At 42.3% G+C, this 18,898-nt stretch overlaps 1 protein-coding gene across 4 annotated transcripts in view; it reads left to right on the top strand.

The window, feature by feature from the left end:
* The window catches only part of MOB3B (MOB kinase activator 3B), a 190,484-nt gene extending 172,994 nt beyond the window's left edge, over positions 1-17,490 (top strand). For all 4 annotated transcript variants that reach the window (XM_077912201.1, XM_077912202.1, XM_077912204.1 and 1 more), the window contains one exon: positions 12,283-17,490. In XM_077912201.1, the coding sequence (XP_077768327.1) occupies positions 12,283-12,312 (30 nt within the window). In that variant the 3' untranslated portion in view covers positions 12,313-17,490. The remainder of the gene's footprint in view (positions 1-12,282) is intronic.
* Positions 17,491-18,898: the final 1,408 nt, after the last annotated feature.

The raw sequence follows: 18,898 nt of genomic DNA, 5'->3' as shown, positions 1-18,898 counted from the left end.
CAAACTACACCCTGATGCTCATTTTTTCCAATAAAGCTTCAAATCTTTCAAAACCTCTTCTCTGTGGATTTTTTTTTCCATTTTGTTAATGGAATTGTATGTAAAAATTCTTCTTCCTTGAAGCTTTTGAAATGCGTTTGATACCTATGGGATTTTTGTTTTGTTTTGTTTTGTTTTAAATTGTGGTAAAATACACATAACATAAAATTTACTATCTTAACTATTCACATTGTTGTACAACCCACACCACCATCCATTTCTAGAACCCTTTTCATTTTGAAATGCGTGCTTTTTATTTTATTTTCACATATGAACCAGGTCTTTAGGGTGTGCAACTGACGCCAGGAAAGGGAACAACAAATATGAGAGAAAAAAAGCTCTGTTTTTATTTCTCTTTAACTGAGGCAGAACTTCCACCCACCTTGGATGCACTAGACAATTTCCCTCTTCTTTTGAGAGCAAAACATGGTGTGATGACAGTAGCACATAATCACCTTGATTGCTAAAATGTCTAAAATTGCAGCTTCATGCTAAAATATCAGCAGAACAAGTGAGGAAGGAGCCCTAACCAGTAAAGATTGCTTTAGCTCTCCGAAGCACATTCCCTTTATGCAAAATCCATGTTGTTTTCATGGCTCATTAGTTGGGAACCAGAGACTAAGAAAAGAAAGGGTCATGTCTCCTCCCATATTCTGAAAACCATACAAGTTTTGTTCTAAGGGTCTGCAGGCACATAGAGTTTATTCTTGTTTTACTACATGTGTTCTCTTCCTGATGTAGCATCACTGCTCACCCACAACAGGAGAAACATTGGACTATTTATGGCCAGGTCAACTTTACAAGCTTGGCAGTTTGGGGAACCATTTATAATCCCATGGACTTTAAAACTATAGAGTCACCCTGGCCATTGTATCCTCAGGGTGTGATGAGGGTGCAGCCAACTTTTTCTGAAACGGTCCAGACACTAAACATTTTAGTTTGTGGGCCTTAAATAGTCTCTGTCACAAGTGCTCACCTCTACCTTTGAAGCGGGAAGGCAGCCAGAGATGATGCATAAATGGATGGGCCTGACTGTGTCCCAGTACAACCTTGATGGACATTGAAATTTGAGCTTCATAGAATGTTTCTATCATGGAATATCCTTTTGTTCTTTTTTTCTCAACTATTTAAAAATGTAAAAAACTATCCTTCATTTATGGGCCATACAAAATAGGTGTGGACTACATCTGGCCCGTGAGCTGTGGTTTCCAGTTCCCTGATGTAAAGGAAAAATAGGACTCTGCATTCCATTGGTAAAATCCAAAGAAAGATCTCAGGACAAATTATTGCTCTGCCAGGTATTAACCATGGAACCATGGGCAGGCCACCAACCTCTGCAAGCTTCAGTTTCCTTATGGAGGAAGCATAATGGCTACTCCCTAGAGATGAGAGTCAAAGTGGAACCCCGAGTGGGACCCCAAGTGGGATACCAAGATCAGCCCCTAAAGCTCTCAGGAGCTTAAGCACATGTTTCATTTGGCAGTAGTCTAACTCCTAACAAGCAATCTTATTTTGCTAAAATGAAGATTCAGTTTGTCTCATGTCCATTTATTTCATTAACCTAATACTTTGTTCCTTCCAAAGGACTGGGACTGCTAAGAAGCTACAAACTTCCTAAATTATAGGCTCTCTGAGGAAGAAAATCTATGTTTTCATCAGACATAAAATAGAGGTCTTATTAAGTGATGGCAAGCTCTGTCTTGTGGTGAAGTCAGCACAGCTGAATGACTCCTATGAATTCTTTGTTTTCCTGGAGGAGGTAAATTCTTCCTCCAGGGACCCAAGCCCTGAAAGTTCAGGGCACACCCAAAATGACAAATCCTGCTTGAATGTCATTAGGTGTCAAGCCCATTAAGCTTCTCTCAGAACAAGTAAGTCTGTTCCTATAGCAGCCTACTAGACTAGAACTGCTTTACCAGTCGATGCCAGTCAATGCCTTCTGCCCCCTTATCACCCTGCAGAAAGGCCAAGTGACAAGCAAACAAGAGAATTCCTTACCCTGACCTTCCACATCCAGTCTTCAAAGATCTGCAACCTAATAGGTGGCCACTGTGCCATTTTGAAATCTGTCACATTCCTCTGAGGAAGTGGGTGCATTCAGCCATCTTTTGCTCATCCCAAAACAAGGGATATGGGTAGCATCTACCAGAAACCAGTCTAGACGTGCTGATACATGCAGGGTGTGGGAGGGAGGGAGGCAGACCCTTTTTAGTGGTGTGGACCTCAAGCCAGGCTGTGGAGGAGATGGGCAGGCAAAGATGGGAAGGAGGGAGGAGCAGCTGCCAGCCAGAAAGGCCAAGACTATGCCTGATGCAGTTAGAGGTAGCATCACTTTGAGCAGGAATCAGGTTGGATGCACACATTGTCATGGTCAGGAGCTCATGGTGCACCAGCAAGAAGGATGGCATGGGCCCGACACAGTAACTCCATCTGCAGAATAAGTCAGGATGGTGAAATGCACAGAGTAGCAGAATGGGGCCTGGCGGGGCTTTGGCAAGGAGATCTTGAGAAGCGCAGTGATGATGAAACATTTTGATTCATGCGTTTGCTTTCCTGATGCCTGGTAAGACAGCCTGTCTCCATATGGAGTGTGTCTATAACCCATCTCCTGTGGTTCAGTGAGAGAGTTTCAAAAATGTGCAGCCCTGCCTTTACGAGAAGCAGTATAAATCAAGAGACTGAATATGTTTACATAAAGTAACTTATTTTTAATGCTTGCAGGATTTGGGAAGAGAAGAGCAGTTTGATTCTTGTATCATATGAATAAATATTCTCGGTGGGTGGCAGGTCTGTGTGTTTATCTATCCATACATATGTATACATGTACTTGGGGGCGTGCATATATGTGCACACATTCTCACACACCACACACACACACACACACACACACACACCTCCGTTGGAGAACGCCCTCCGTGTCACTAATGTAGGCTGCTGTTTAGGAACAGAATTAATCAAATAAATATTTTTCTTTCCTGTTTAGGGAGGTCTGGACTGCCATGTTTCTATTTTTATTTCTTTTGGCTTATTTGCCACCCACATTCTTAAAAGAAAGCAGAAAGAACAGTTTTAATTCCTGTGTGCTGGTTGGATCCCATGTATACTTTTTTTTTTTTCCCCCATGTATACTTTAAACCGGGAGAATTCTTTTAAAAATTCTGTAGCTGGCTGCCTTGCCTGCCTTACAAGAATTCAGACTTTGGAATGCTAGCAGGCCCCTGACTGTGGGCCTCCCATGAATGGTTCCACAGGCTATGTCCCTGTTCCTGTGGCCAGCGCTGGTTTTGTATTCCCTCTGACTCAAATACACTCAACCTCAAGGACATGCAGGTATCAGGGAAGATGTGTTCACCACAAGGCCTTGGGATGTTGTGGACTGGTTAGGAAGACTGGTCTTCCAGGTTCCCGCCTTGCCTACCCTCATTCAATCATAGCAATATGATTGAATATGCTATAACTTTGACCAATATGACTTTGACCAAAGTCTTTAACCTCAGTTCCCTTATCTGTAAAATGAGGATAATACTACTAAGACTGCTGTAAGGACTGAATGAAATAATGAACATCCAGCCAACATTGAGCACAGCATCTGGCATAGAAAAAGTGCAAAAAGGGATAGATACTACTCTGTTAGGACCACAATATGCTTTTATTGACTCATTGAGGCTCTTAGTACCATGGCCCCATCTTGTTCATTCCATCTTTTGTGACCTGACACTACTTCATTCATTCATTCATTCATTCATTCGAATTAGTTATTAGTATAAAGCCTTATTCCAAAAATAATTTAAGGCGTCAGGTATCAGCTTCCCATTGGAATTCTTTCAGTTCCCATTAAAGAGACACATCTACTAAGAAAAATTGTTTTAAGAAAATATTTAGGCCCAATGCTTGATCTTCGCACAAGATGCCTTCTCTTAACTCCCTGGTCAGTTTGCCCTCCTGAACAGAAGCTCCCTGCCAGTGGGACCCTGGAGAGAAGCTGCAGCATCCTTCTGGTTTCAGAGGCCCTGAGGGTGAAACAAGTGCTTGGAGCTGGGGAGATCCGAGGGAGGGTGCCAGAGATTCTCTAGGGTGGACTTAAGGGCTGCGGTCCTGAGACACAGCAACCTCCCTGTGACCGGAGGGCAGGCAGGAGCTGCTCACCACCACAATCCTCCCCACCCCCGTTCTTTCCACTGTCAACAGTCCAGCTTTCCTACAGGGAATGGGCTGGGGAGTAGATGGAGTATTTTGCATTGGCTTGTTTGTCTTCTCTGCCCTCGTGTTCAGGGGATTTCCCTGCAGCAAGCAGCCTACTGGTTTTCCTGCGCTCTCCCTCGAAGTGAGACACTGCCCTCTGAGCAGAACTGTACTGCATCCCCGTCTGAAGGAGGAGAGCTAGCTGCCGGGCCACATTCGTAGCAACCAGTTTTAGGGGCACTGGGATCCTCTTTCTCTCTTTTCCTTTCCCTAAGTCCTGGCCCCTTTCTGTGAATCACACCACCTCCCATTGAGGCGGCTAGTAACCCTCACAGACCTGGAAGCAGAACATGGAAGAGTGAACAGGAGTGTTCTGGGCAGAAGGAGGGAATGGGGCTCTCCATGCAGAAGAAACAAGCGCACAAAGATGCAGAAACAGAAGCAAGGTGTGTGCAAGGCAGGAGAGAAGAAGGAAGTAGATCTGACACAGTTGACTGTCTCTTTAACTTGCTGAGACTATCTGGTAGGAGATGGAGAGGAGCGGAAGCACGTTTTATGCCTCTGGATTTTCAACAGCACTTTTCCAGCCAGCACTGTTGATGGTACCAGTGGGAATTAGAGCGTGTGCTTCTCCACCTTCCTCTGTGGCTGCATACTGGAATCACAAGGCAGTGTGGTATCACAGGAAATTCGGAGTCCTTCAAACTGAATGATTTGGAGACAACATCTAATGTTGATTCTTACACTCTAAAGCCTTCCTCTTCTGAGTCAACAGCCTCTGGAGCCACACCTGCCCATTCCAGGAATTCTTCCTCATAGAGTCACAGTGCCTTGCTGAGTCCTGGTCCCTGGCTACGGCCAGAAATGACCTCAGGCTGACCCACGTGCTCTAACTGACTTTGGTTCTCACTCCCTTGTTCCTCTAGGAAAACTGCCAGTTCCCAAGGGACTTGCTTTTTCTACCAGTGGGTTAGATCTGGAGATAAGGAAATAGCAAATGATCTGCTTGACCTCCAGGGTAGGAACAGGACCTGAGGGAAATGGGTGTTGGTAGGAGCTGAGAACCCTGGAGGGGCAGGGAGATTGCTGTGGTTCTAGTGAAATCTTGGCTTAGACACCACCATCATAGTTGTTGGGAATGGAGGAGAGAAAAGGGCAAGACCCCTGACAGAAATAGAATTTCCAAGATGGTTAACATTTTCAAAGCACTCGCTTTCCAGGGGGAAGAAAAGAATAGCCAATAAGAAAAGAAACAAATTGATAATATGGATACAACTTGGAGATTTTCAAGTCTCTAAAAAATGGAATTTGTAGGATGAAAGGCACCGCAGAAAGCTTTCTTTCTGAGCTGGCCAACACCCGCAGAAACCCCCCCTCACTATTGGAAATGAAATTCTTCCTGTTATGTTCCCCGTACCCTTAGCCTCCAGTCCAGCCAGAAATTTGACCCCTGTACTTCATGCTGCAGTTCAAACCCATGTTCCCAAGTGTGTTGGAGAGGAGACTGGGGGCTGATGAGAGGCCCAGCGTGGGGGTGCTCCAGCCTGGGGCAGGTCACTGGGGGGCTGAGGCCACGCTGCTGGGCAGGGAGTGGTCCAGGGAGCAGTTTCTAAAGAGTGCCACACCTGACGGCTTCATCCTGGTGGACTCACCAGTCTTCTGCGGTGTTCTTTCAGCAGCCATCACCTTAACATACTGCCTTCTAAATGTGTTGGTGAAGCTCCGTTACTGGAGAAGGCATCTGTGTGTGTGCGCCCGTGTGTGCACACATACGTGCTTGAGCTCTCTTAGCTGAGAGGCAGTTTACTGCCCTCTTAGGGCCAAATCTAACACTAAGTTGTGTACTTCCAACTATCCCATTTTAAGCTACTGGGTTTTTAATGGTGGCCAATGAGGAGAGGGTCATTTCCAGAAAGTTTTAAGCCCAGTGTTCTCTCCTTACCACACTTCAGAGCCCTCTACACCCACCTTCCATTCATCTCTTTGTGCTCCCCTTCTTCCTTAGTTATTTCTTTATTTCCAATATTTCTTCCTCCTCTTTCTCCTTCCTGTTTCTCAGAATTAGCCGAGTTGGGGAACTTAAAACAATAGGCTTCAGGGTGGTGGTGTTATAGCATCTCTCATCTCTCATCCTTATATATGTTGAAACTCTAGAAAAACAAAGGACTCACTGCTTTTATATCTCACCCCAGTGAAGAGATGCAAACTATGTTTTCTCTTTGTTGGCTTATTTTTGTTCTTGAGTCCACCCGGGTGCAAATCCTGATTCTTCTACTTGTTAGCTATGTGAATGTGGGCAAGTTATGTCACTTCTCTGAGCCTCCTTTTCTTCAACTGTATAATAGAAAAATGCCTACTTCAGAGTTTTGAAAAAAAGTGTACAAAATAAACATAAGTGCCTCTACCGTAGTAGGTACTCAGCACCTATTTCCCCCCACCACTCATTTTCCTGGATCTGTGGACCGAACCATTGTTTTTTCTTCATTGGGTTTTAGTCTAATAAATATTTTTTCAATACCTGGTAGGTGTCAGGCCTAGTGTACCAGGGTCCAAACAGACATAAGATAGGTTCATCTCTTCAATGGCATCCCTGTGCTGGAGCCAGAAAAGTAATAAACTTTCACAGAACAATGGTGAAGGGTGCTGTGGCCACTACAGAAAACCAGAAGAGGAACACCAAAGACTCCCCAGGGATGGGGTGAGGAAGGAATTGGGAGAAGGTGCCCCTGAAGAGGCCACACTGGGCAAGAGCCTAACGTAGGGTGGATTTTACCTGAAGTACACTGAGCCAACTCGAAGACATCCTTGTTTACACAACTCGCCTCTCTCAGTTCAACACCCAAGTGTCCAAAGCCTACAGGCCAGCAGTCCTAGCTCTGCCACTAATTATTTGCACCACCTCAGTCTAGTCACCACTCTCATAATCTGGATTTTCAATCTCTGAAATGAAGGTCTTAGACTAGACAATACCTAGGCGTCCTCCAAAATTTACCAGTAATCTGTGATTCTCTGATCATGCTACCATTTTTTGGAGCTTGTTTTACGGTTTCTAATGTTAACCTCATAAAATTGCCATGCTAAAATGATGACTGACACCTAGTAGACATCAATGTTTTCCCTTTATTTTATGTGAAAAGTAGATCATTAAAATGTGTGATGGATTGTATGGTAAGCTACAAGTCAGTTGGACTCTGGTAGCCACGGCTGGGTCAGAAATTACTTATGTGACCCAGAATAACTCATTTTACTTCTCTTTGTGACCACTTACTCCCTGACCTCTACTACTAGTTCTAAAAACAGGTAAACTGAAAGATAAGAGTAAGTTTAGACTTTTAGGTTCACGCAGGTTTGTTGTACAGATATCAAATACTTGTTGATATGGCTAAGAGCTATCTCTTCAGTTTGAAAGTGTTTAGATAGAACAGAAGAGCTTGCATATCTTATGTAGAAGATATGCTGATTTCATCTACCACCCCCATTCCACACAAAAACTAGCCAAAAGTCATTTTAACTTTATTTCTAAAACTAAATATGATTTCAATATGGAGGTTTGTCTACTTCTATTTTTGTTGTTATTTTTTTAATTAGTAGAGCTTACTAGAAGAAAATTACATGTGTATTAAGAATATCTCAAAGTCTAAGAGGACATGCAAAGGGCAAATGTCAGGAAGAGAATACATACATCATTTCATTCACCCAGAGATAAACTTATCACATTAGACTCATATTTTGTTTATATTTTTCCCAAGATAATTATATCAAACTTTATATACTATTAAATGACTTGACCAAAATATTTCTCATCATACACTAATATACAACAAAGTTGTAAGGGCCTTCACAGATTCAGGCCAAAATGAAATGATGAATTCCAGTGCTGGTAGTAAGTGATATGATATGTGTGTGCAACGTGATAGGGGAACCCAAGCAGGGAGCTAATGAACTTTCTGGGAGCTGACAGTTAGATCTTGAAGGATGAATTTGCCAGGCATAGAAGAGCAGAAAGCATTTCCCAAATAGAAGAAACAGCTAGAAAAACTCCTAGAAATCTTGATAGACCATGTCCTGTTGGAAACAGGGGAGGAGTGCAGTTCGCCTGGTGGGTGGGGTACATGAGTGGGTGGGGGTTCATCAGGAGGTGAGCAGAAGGAGGTGAGTCTCTGTTATGAACAGCTTTGTTTGCCAGGCCCTAGAGTATGGAATTTGTTCTGTTGACAGTGGGGAACCAGGGACTTTACAAAATCAATTACTGCCTTACTTAAAGCAAATAATACTGAGTGAGCTAACCAAAACCCAGCTTTACTCTTTCCTTAAGGATGGATTTTTTAAAATCCAGGTGCTTAAAAACATATTCCTATACAAGCCAAAAATAGTCTTAATGAACCTTTCCCAGAAATTTCTCATCACCTCTGTGGAAGCTTTTCGAGCACCTTTTCGAGTTGTTTAGTGGTCTGCCTTAATACACATTGCATTTAGATCAGTCCTACCATGGAAAATTCAGTCTTAAAGAACAACCCGGGTAGATATGTTCAGGCCACTCTCCATGATAGGAAGGAATGTGTTTGGTTCCCCTAGGTGACTTCGGGAGGGCTTTGATGATGACAAAAGCTGTGGAAGCCAATATTGGCTGGTTTTTTGGTTTCAGGGGTTTTTCCAAGAAGCACCAGTTGTTTCTTAACCAGCTCGTTTGCGCCACCCAGTGGGAAAGTGCTAGAATACAGCATTGAAGAGTGGATCTAACTGAGCTGTTCTTCCTGGTAGGATCTGGGAATTCCTGGTCTATTTCAGCCGTTCTTTCCCTATAAGAATGTTAGGAGACATCCTCGTAAACAGTTTCTCTCCTTCATTTGGAGGTGAGAAAGCATTTGCAGTGAGGAAATCTCCAGTTCTGGCTTTTCACAGACTAACTCTATGGCTTTAGATAAGTACTGTGTCCTTTTTCAAAGTGTTTCCTTGTGTGTGTGTGAGTGTGTGTTTAGCTCTTCCATATTCCTAGTGTCTATAGTATTTTAGAGGCATAACTGTTTTAGTATTTACCCTGTGCACCCATAATTCCAAGTGGCATCAGTTTGGGTAATGAAAAAATATCTTTAAGATTTTGAAAATCCAGGAAATACTGCAACCATTTATAATTAATATGTGTCGATATCATCTGCATGTAATGTTCATAAGAATGTCTCAGAGGCTTTAAACCACAAATCACGTGGTGTGAGTGGAAAAAGCTGGCTTTTGCACTCAGACCTGAGTTTAAGTCCCACCCCTGGCACTCTCTGTGTGACTTTAAGAAGTTACTCTGTCTCTGAGCCGTGTATCAATGAGCATGGCCAATCTCATTTCACAGGATTAATGTAAGAGTTATGGGATGTAGTATCTGCAGAACTTCCCAGGGGCACCGGGAGTAAGGAGTAGCCACCCTCTGTTGGGTGGAAGTGACAATTACTGGTCAGTCTCTGCAGCTTACTTGTTCTACTTCTGCCAGTCATTTCTGCTCTGAGGCCTGGATTCCTCTGCTGTCAAATGGGGTCATGGTTCCTTCTCTTAGAATTTCACAAATGGGATGATATAAGATATAACACCTCTCCTGCCCCCAAGCACCTGGCTTCATAGGTATTTCACAAATGCTAGTTCCTTTCTTTCTAAAAGTATTAAACCATTGCAAATAATGACAGGATTGGTTAGAAGGCCAAAATGTCTTCATCCCATGATCTTTCTCCCCCACCCAGTTGCCTCTCTTGCTATCTCAAATACTCACACACATGCATATTTGCATTCTCACCTTATTTTCCCCATCTTTGTCATCAAAAGTTAACCAAAAGCATGAGAATTTTTGGAAGCTTAACAAAGGGACAGAAAATTCACTTTAAGATTGCCATCATTCTTTCCATTCCTCACACCAGGTGCGTGGGTCCATACTTGAGCAGTTGTGCCTTTACCTGTCTTCCCACATCACTGCCCCCTTCTGGGCTGGCCCCTCTGCTCCAGCCAAAGCAACACCAGTCCATGGAGGGCTCCACCTCGGCCCCCGTTCCCCCTGTCAATCTTGTCCCTTTCTCCCCACCTCACTCATCAGACTCCTCCTTTAAATTTTGGGGTCCATCTAAGTGCATACATTACCAGAGAAGTCTTCTCAAGCCTCTTCTTGCCCTGACATGAAGTAATGGTTGCCATGTGTGTGCCTCTGAGGAGAAGGAATTAATACGTATCGAGTCCGGGCATATTTTAATACTTTTAACCTTCCCAGTCCCCTTCTCAGGTAGTATCACTGTTCCATTTTACAGATGAGGAGACTGAGGGCCCATTCAGTGCTTCATTAAACAAACATCTATTGAGTATCCGTTGCCAGGCACTGAGAATAGAGCAGACACAGCTCCTTCCTTTGTGAGTCTTACAGGATCTTGACATGGGATGGATCCAGGAGGCAGGAATGAAAGAAAGAATAGACTATTCCAGTTGTGAAGAAGGGTGCTATGAAAGGCAGAAAAGAGGGATAGGCTCTATCTCAGAGCTTAGGGAGGAGATCCCTAAAGAAAAGGCATTTCTGCTAAGACCTCAAGACTCAGGAAGGTCACACACAGGGAGGGAGGTAGTGAGGGAGAAGTGGGCTCTGACTGTGGCTGGCATTTGGAGCTACCATGCCTCATGGTCTCCTTTCCTCTAAATATTTGCATTGGTGTCACTGTGTTTTAGGTTGTGATCTACGTGTCTGTCTGATAGATCGTAGCTCCTTGCGAACAGCAACCTCATCTCCCAGGCACCTGATACATAGTAAAGGTCATGAGAATAACACATTGGTATGGTTTTCTAATAGAGTCTCTAAGCACCTGGCATTCCCATTCTCAAATTCCTTTTACTCAGATGTTTTCTATTTTATAGGCTGGGGTGATCCGGGGTCAGCATGTGAGAGATGTGGCAGCTGACATCAGCTCTGCAGTAGGTGGAGCTTGAGAGCAGCTCACTCATCTACATAAAGTGAAGTTAAAAGTGTCCTCCCAGATGCTTCATGGCACAGGGCTCCTTACCAGTCTGCTCTCCAGGCCATTCTTAGAGATGAAAGTGGAGTGGCTGCCCTGTGCCAGGCACTGTGTTGGGTCATGTAGTGACCCCATGGATGTTGCTTTACTTGACATGCAGTGGCTCACAGTCCAGTACGGCCCACAGACATGTCCATAGCCCATGTACACACACACTTACAATCCAGCTCGTTGGAGGCAAGACTCCAGGCCAGCACTGGTGGAAGAAGTGGCTAACTCCGCAGTGTCTGGGGCAGGAGCGTCAGAAGGTCTCCCAGGCATCTTGAAAGTCATTTTGCCTGAGTTGGGGAAAATGAATGGAATTAGCTAAGTAAAAAGGGCAGGATATGGTGGGAGTAGGCCACAGGCAAGGGTCTCACCTATGCAGAAGCCCAGAGAAAGATAAAAGATGACACATTTGGGGTCTGCAAATGCTCACAGGGGCCCAGCAGGTGGTATAGATGAGGGAAAGGCCAGGTGGATGCATGTCGGTCACAGTGGTATATTTTTCATGCCCATTAACAGGAGTCCTCCCACCTATTTTTCTTAACTTACACCCACTTCATTTTTCCATCTTTGTTTGGAAGGTAGGTAAAGTGAAATTGTTCACTTCTATAAGAAAAATAGCCATCTAAACCCAATGATTGTATCAATCAGTAAGTGATATTTGGCACCTGTTGGGGAGACAACTGGGAGTAGTAGGGACTGGGGCCAACTGGAGAGTATATTCTCCATCAGAAGAGGACACCTGTTCTTCAACTCCAACTGTCTGGTGGCTCCAGATCTTGCAATTTTTCCAAAAAAAGGTGAGCAACCTGGAGTTTTGGCAAGTTAGCCAAGTTTTTTTTTGGTTTGTTGTTATTTTTAACATTGCTTGATTAAACCTGCAGACCAAATGGAACACATCTGCGTGCTTATCCAACCTTATCCATGGGCCATGCTTGTGATTTCTTGTTTCAAGGTTCCAGAGGTTATGAGGGTATTTTTAGAATCCTTCAACAAGTCATTGCTTATAGTTATTCCTAATTATCCTTCTCTCCCTGCTTTCCAGAAAGAGATGACGAGCAGGATGTGTCACTAACACCCCACCTTACTTTCGGAAGACCAGAGGAAAGCTCTTTCCTCCTGGAGTCCTGAGAAGGAAGACCTCCCTGGCTGAAATGGCACACCTACTTCCAGGAGCAGGAGAGGTGGAGACAAGCGGTGATTCCTGAGAGACGTTCCCCACTCACGCTGTGTGCTCTTAACCCTCCGAGTGCTGCTAGCCACGACCTGTGGACCTGACCACAGCGTGCAAGAAGGACTGCCCACCCCAACCCCTTCTGGCTCTCAGTTGCCCCAAGGACGCCTCTGCACTTCTGTGTGCGTCGCAGCTCTGCCTGTGACCTGCTGCCTAAGCTTTACTGGAATTCAGGTTTTGAGACTGAGACACTTATTTGTATTTTCCACTTCGGTCTTGTCAACTGGCCAACTTTTCTGTAATGTGTTTTCTAAGTACCAGGTGAATTTTGGAACTCTGGATGAGCAGCAAGTTTTTCTATAACAAGTCTTCCTTTCAATGTTCCCACCCTGATCTGATGCCGTGGTTTAACTTCATGCGGAGCCATATAGCCATGACAGATCTAAGACCCACCCTACAGCCTCAACATGATTTCCCTATTAGGCATTTTTATCAGGGACCCCTCCATGACCCCGAACAAACTTTAACTACAGGGAGGAGACCGGCCACTAACATAAAACTGACGAGTTACCAGTTAACTCTGAACAGAATGTGTTTTTTATAACCACACCATTCCTGTTTCTTCTATTCAAGATACTTTCTTCCTGTTTCCCAGATGAGAGGAATAAAAGGAAGTTATAAATGACCAAGAATGATCAGCAGAAGCCCTGAGCCAGATAGATTAGTGCAGTGTTTGTTCTTGACCAAACGGTAGGGAATTGTGGCTGTCTCTACCTAATACTAAAATTTCACTTTAAAAAAAAAAAAAAAAAAAAGAAGAAGAAGTGCAATTGGTTATTTGGTGCACATAGCTCAGACAGCCAGCTCATTGACTTGTAGCCTTCCCAGCTGGCCCTCTGACCTCCTACATCCAGCCTGTGTTTTCTTTCTCTTCCTCTGTACTACCCCCTCCCTGGCTGGTTTGTATTATGGCACAAAATTAATTTCTGCCCCTGTGATTGTGCCACAGTTGCCAAGGTAACAGTGGAACTGGAGCTAACTTCCTTCTTCCATTCCCTCCCGGTTTTCCCATTCCAGTAAACAGAATAACACATTCTGTGTTACATCCTGCCTTTTGAAACCCAAGTGAGTCTTAGTGGAAGAAACAGTTGCCTTCTCTGCTTCATTCGTGAAACTGGTGATGGTCCTGAGAGCCTGTGACTAGGGGGTGATAATACTCCCAGTGATCATTTGAATTTGACAAAATAGCAGTTGGTGGAGGGAAGTAGATAAGAATGTTTTAGTGTATTTTAATGTAACACCGATTAAAGAATAACTAAACAACTCTGATTTCGTTTCATTATATGTAACGCGTTAAAGCCATTCATGGCTGCCACAAGAGCCGAGAAAGCATGAGATTTTTTTGTCCAAAGAAAGGGCTGACCCAGTCTGGGCACTGTGGCATCCTGTCCTAACCCAACAAACCAGCCTTTGCTTCCGATCTTGTCAAAGTCGTCTCGTGGAATCCAAATGCTGCTACCTCTTTCCATATTGTTGTGTTCTGGTCAAAAACAAACATACCCTCTTCCCTTTTTTGGCTTCCTAAGATAACTCTGAGAGGACAAGATAGGCAAAGATTCTTCTCAGCATCATCTTTGGCTGAAAGAATATCTGACTGTCCTAAGGATCCAGAGAACAAAGAAATAAGACCCCCTATTCCCAACCTATGCAATATACACGCAGTAAGCACTGCAGGGGAATGTCCAGCTGAGGGACAGAGAAATAGGTGACAGCAGGGAGCCCAGGCCCTGGGAACAACTCTGAAGCTTTGCCGCCATGGAAAACCACAGGATTTTAGCATTAAAAAGTTGACCATGTTCCTGCATTTCAATGATGCCTAATCAAGCAGGATGCTGGATTCTGAAGACATTTGTTACTAATTCTTTTTAAGGTTCTTTTCTATTAACTGTTTGTGTGTATGAAATTTCCATTCAATGTAAAAGACCGAATATTGTTTAAACTTCTTGGCACAATTTCCTCCTGGTTATATTTCTAATTACATTAATCAACTCTTCTAGGATAAGTTCTGGCAAACTGCTCTTATTTTTTAATTAGAGTATTCCTATTCCTGCAGAACTTTGTTTGGCAAATTCTAAAGAAAATTATCACAGGCAATTTTTTATCTCTTTGACCTGACTACATCCTAAGTACATCTCATTGCAGAGGGGGATCTGAGCTCCTGGCAATGCTTCAAGCACCTCCAGCTCTCTGGCTTTGAGCCTGACATTCTGCTTCTTCCTCCTCACCTGACAGGCTCTCCTTCATTTCCCACTTTTTTTTTTTTTTTTTTAAGCTGGGTATTACATGTCTCCGCCAGCTGTTTTTTTTTTTTTTTCATTTTATTTTGAGAAGTTTCAAAGTGGAAATTTCAAAAGAAAAGATTACGATGAACATTCATGTCCCCTTCACTTATGTGCATCAGTTGTTAACATTTTTTTAATTATTTACTTTTTCCAAATATTTTCTCTTTCTCTCAGGAAATATACATTCTTCTAGGTGAACCATTTCAAAATATGTTGCAGACATCATAAAACCTTAAAAAACTTTGTCTATTGCCCCCAAAATGTTTATAGCTTTTGATATTGTTGTTTATCCAGGATCCAATTAGGAATCACACATGGCATTTGTTGTCATTCTCTTTAGTTAATGGGTTAGAGTTCTTCTGTATGTATGTGTGTGGCATGGTGGTGGAGTGTGTGTGTTGTGTGTGCGATGACACTGACATAAAGGAGTTCAGGCTGTTTTTTTGGTAGAATGTTTTACAATCTGGATTTTTTTTCTGATTGTTTCCTCTTTATTAGACTCAGTTAAACTTTATTTTTTTTTTATTTAGGAAGAATACTACATAAGTGATGTTTCCTTCCTATTGCATTTATCAGGAAGTATATAATGTCTATCGTCTCTTGTCATGATATTAAGCTTGACCAGTGGGTTTAGGTGTTGTCTGCCCGATTCATTCATTTTAAAGGTACATAATTCACTAGGAAGCTCTGAAATTCAACATGCACACGTTTTATAGAGTTTGAGGCTGTGCACATGTGCATTCCTTTCTTCATATTCTCAAAGCGGTCCACAGTCTCCAAAAGATTATAACCATTGCAGTTAAATGATGTAACAATGATAAAGGATTCATGACTTCCTGTTTAACAGAAGGAACAGTAAGACGGGCAGGACATTAGTATGCTAGCTGATGAGAAATTGTGCGGTCCCTGTAGCCAGAGCTGAAATATGTTTTTCGTTTTGTTTGTTTGTTTTTTGCTCCCATCCTCAATGACTTCCCATTCAGACCCATGGTTTATTTTAGAGAGCATGCATTCTCAATGAAGGTGATTATTCAAGGGTGCAAAAACTGTGGGGTTTTTTTTGGTGAGGGAAGGAATCTTAGAATTTACAATGGGTTGTGGCCCTTCAGGGGGCCATAGTACATAAACAAATATAAAGTGTATATGTGGTATTAAAGTTTCATGAGGATCATTAGGAATAAAATTTCTTTAAAAACTCCTTAGGATGATGATAATAAAAAAGGTTGAGAAATACTCAACTAGAGTCAGATTCTGCCTCTTAGGTGTTCATTCTCTCTTCCTGAGTGTTTTCTCATTTCTAAGAGCTAGGATGAGTGGAAACAACTTCAAGAGCTTTCTTAAGCTGTTCCTTCTACCCTCCCAAACCATATCAGTCACATTCCCACGGAAAACCCCATTCTCCTCTTGAAGACCTCAGGCAGAGACATTCTACAGCATCCTTTGGTATACCGCAGTGAACACTTTACATCTGAATTCCTTCCATTTAGCCTGAGCCAAACTACTATCTTTTCATCACACCTTTCCTAGTGTCTCACATTAAGAAAGATCCAAAGATTATCTAGGATAAGAAGAAGCATAATAAATGAGAGCCTTATTGGCAGATCCAGTAAGTATGTGAAGACTGTTACCAAATGTCCTTCAGCCTTCTTTCCCTTTGGCTCTCCCATGGGCAGAATTCTCCTGGAAGCCTTCTTGCTCTTGCTCCGTTGCTAACATTTCTGCCATTAATGTTCATTTGAGCCCTTTCCTGGGCTTTCCATGTCACTGTGTGTTATGGATGTAGCCAATAGTGAATGTGTAAGAAATTATCGCATACTTTCTCCAAACTCTGCGTGGTGTCTTTGCTAAGTCCTGACTTGCATTTATAAGTTTTCTTTTCTATTTGTCCGTGCTAAATCCATTTTGATTTATCTTCCTGAGTTTCCTTCATTTTTACCTTTAATATTCCTCATCCAATCACTCTGTTTTGTTTTAATCCCTTCTTTAATTGGCAAAGCGTTAGGAGACTTGGATGGAGTGCCTCTCATTTTTTGGTGGTGATTTAAGCCAAATCGTCATCTGGTCATTGATGGAAGCATGTCATTCCCTGTGGTCTCTGACCTTCTATGACTTCCACACCCCATGGGTATCACACTGTAAGTCAAAGAAATATCATGGGACAAGTATAGCTATGTCTTCAAGAAGTGTGTATAAAGGCAAAATCATGAGAAGGAGCCAGATGTGTCACTTAGATAATACTGTTGTCATTTGTGCTTGGATCATTTTGGTCCTTGAGAGTGAGAGTGAGAATCTAGGTGATTCTCTCCTAGAATTAGCCAAACAAAGTACTTTGGAGATAGAAAGTTCTTTCCCTGCTTTAAAAAGTATGTCAGCAACCAAAAACTTATAACAGATTGTTTCCATCTGGATGGTTATTAATTCTGGATAGGAAGTTTTTGATGAATAAATAAGGATTTTTGTAACTTTCAAAGGGGAGACTCCATTTCTAATCTGACATTTAAACTGTATTACTAACTTTTAGTGTTCTAATTTCAAGGTTTTCCTGTATCTTTTCTAATTGCATCAGAAAAAATGTATACCATATTTAATTCCATTTGTGATTAAGTGTTTGACTATAAGAACAAACTAATACAATTATATAAATTAGAAAAGCCAGAGGAAATGAAAGGATATTTATGAAATCAGTTCATGTGAGCTTAGGATTCAAATGTCACAAATAAAAGACACATAACCATCACCTACCTGTTCCGTCTTTTTCGTGTGTGCTCAATTAATTTCTTTCACAGTAAGTTTTTAATCCTGCAGTGGTCTTGGAACAGGTAAATGAAAAGAAAATGGTTAATTCTACAAACAATAATTCAAAATGTGTTGAGAACACACAGGCATGTATTTGTATTCTAACAGGAATTCCTTTATACTTTTTAGATTCTCCCAGGAGGGAACAGCTTGCATATAGTTGAAGTGCTCCACAGACTGATGTTGTACATCTCTTCTTGCAGTAGGAGTCAATATTAAATTTGATAACAATCTAGCATGTAAATATAATAAATCCTGGCTAGAGAAATAGCTCCTCAATCAGAGGAAATAAACCTGAATTTTAAATTCAGGTTCGCCACAGCCTTCCTTTTGAGACCTTGAGAATTTAAATGTTCTGTGCCACAGATTTCTGAACTGCAACGGCTTATAGATTAGTTCCTGTATAACTCACAATTCTTTTTGCAAAATAACATAAGATTAAAATATTAACAGATCTGGAAAACAAATATATAAATTCTATATGTTTGTATGTTGTTAGTACATTTACAGCCACTTTAGAATAATTGTGACTCTAATAACAGCCACTGTTGCTAATAGCAGCAATCGGATACTATGTCTGACAAAAGCTATTTGTGATGAGGTGATTTCTCAGCAGACGGCAGTGAGGAATGAGGCTTCTGGAACCCCAGCACAAATATAACAGGTTCCTCTACTTCTCAATTCCACTGTCTGGAACCTATACCGAGATGTGACAAAGAGGCAGATTATGGACTGAATGTGGCCTACAGGCATGTTTTGTTAGACTAACACAGTTTTTTTTTTTTTCTCATTTTTTAACCAGCTACTATCATTAAAAATGGAGAAATTTGACACCTAATATCAGAATTTCTGTCTGCTCTTATAGAATCAGAAAATCTGACACCAGACTTTTGCTTCTGTGTGGCAAGAACTGGCTGAGAAGTGATGGACCCATTTAGATGGAGGCATGTTCTCCCCAACTGCCCACTGTCCTCGGCACTCCCTACTGCATCCCAGACATGGGGCTGACTGTCAGTTACCACTGCCCTCCTAGTTTGGCAGGCTTCCCTTGCGCACATTCCCTGCCACTCCCCTGAAGGCATTTCAGGTCACAGCCCCTGTTACCCTATCTAGAGAGACCTTTAATTTTCAAATTGATCACTACCTGCTATATTATGTTGTATTCATGCTAATAAGTGGTAAACTGTTTTAGAAGATGATAAATTTGCATCAGATGCCTTCAGTCCCTCCAACCACAGCAAAAATTGGTACTCCTGTGGACATTAAGCTAATCACTATATCTGTCCAATCTTGCAATTATTTTAAATTCTTAAACTTCAACTCTGCTTCCAGGCAAACTTCATTACCAA

Source organism: Canis aureus, chromosome 10, assembly GCF_053574225.1.
Source record: "Canis aureus isolate CA01 chromosome 10, VMU_Caureus_v.1.0, whole genome shotgun sequence".
NCBI lineage: Eukaryota > Metazoa > Chordata > Mammalia > Carnivora > Canidae > Canis > Canis aureus.
Note: the sequence above shows the minus strand (reverse complement) of the source record. Positions and strands in the feature narration are given on the sequence as shown.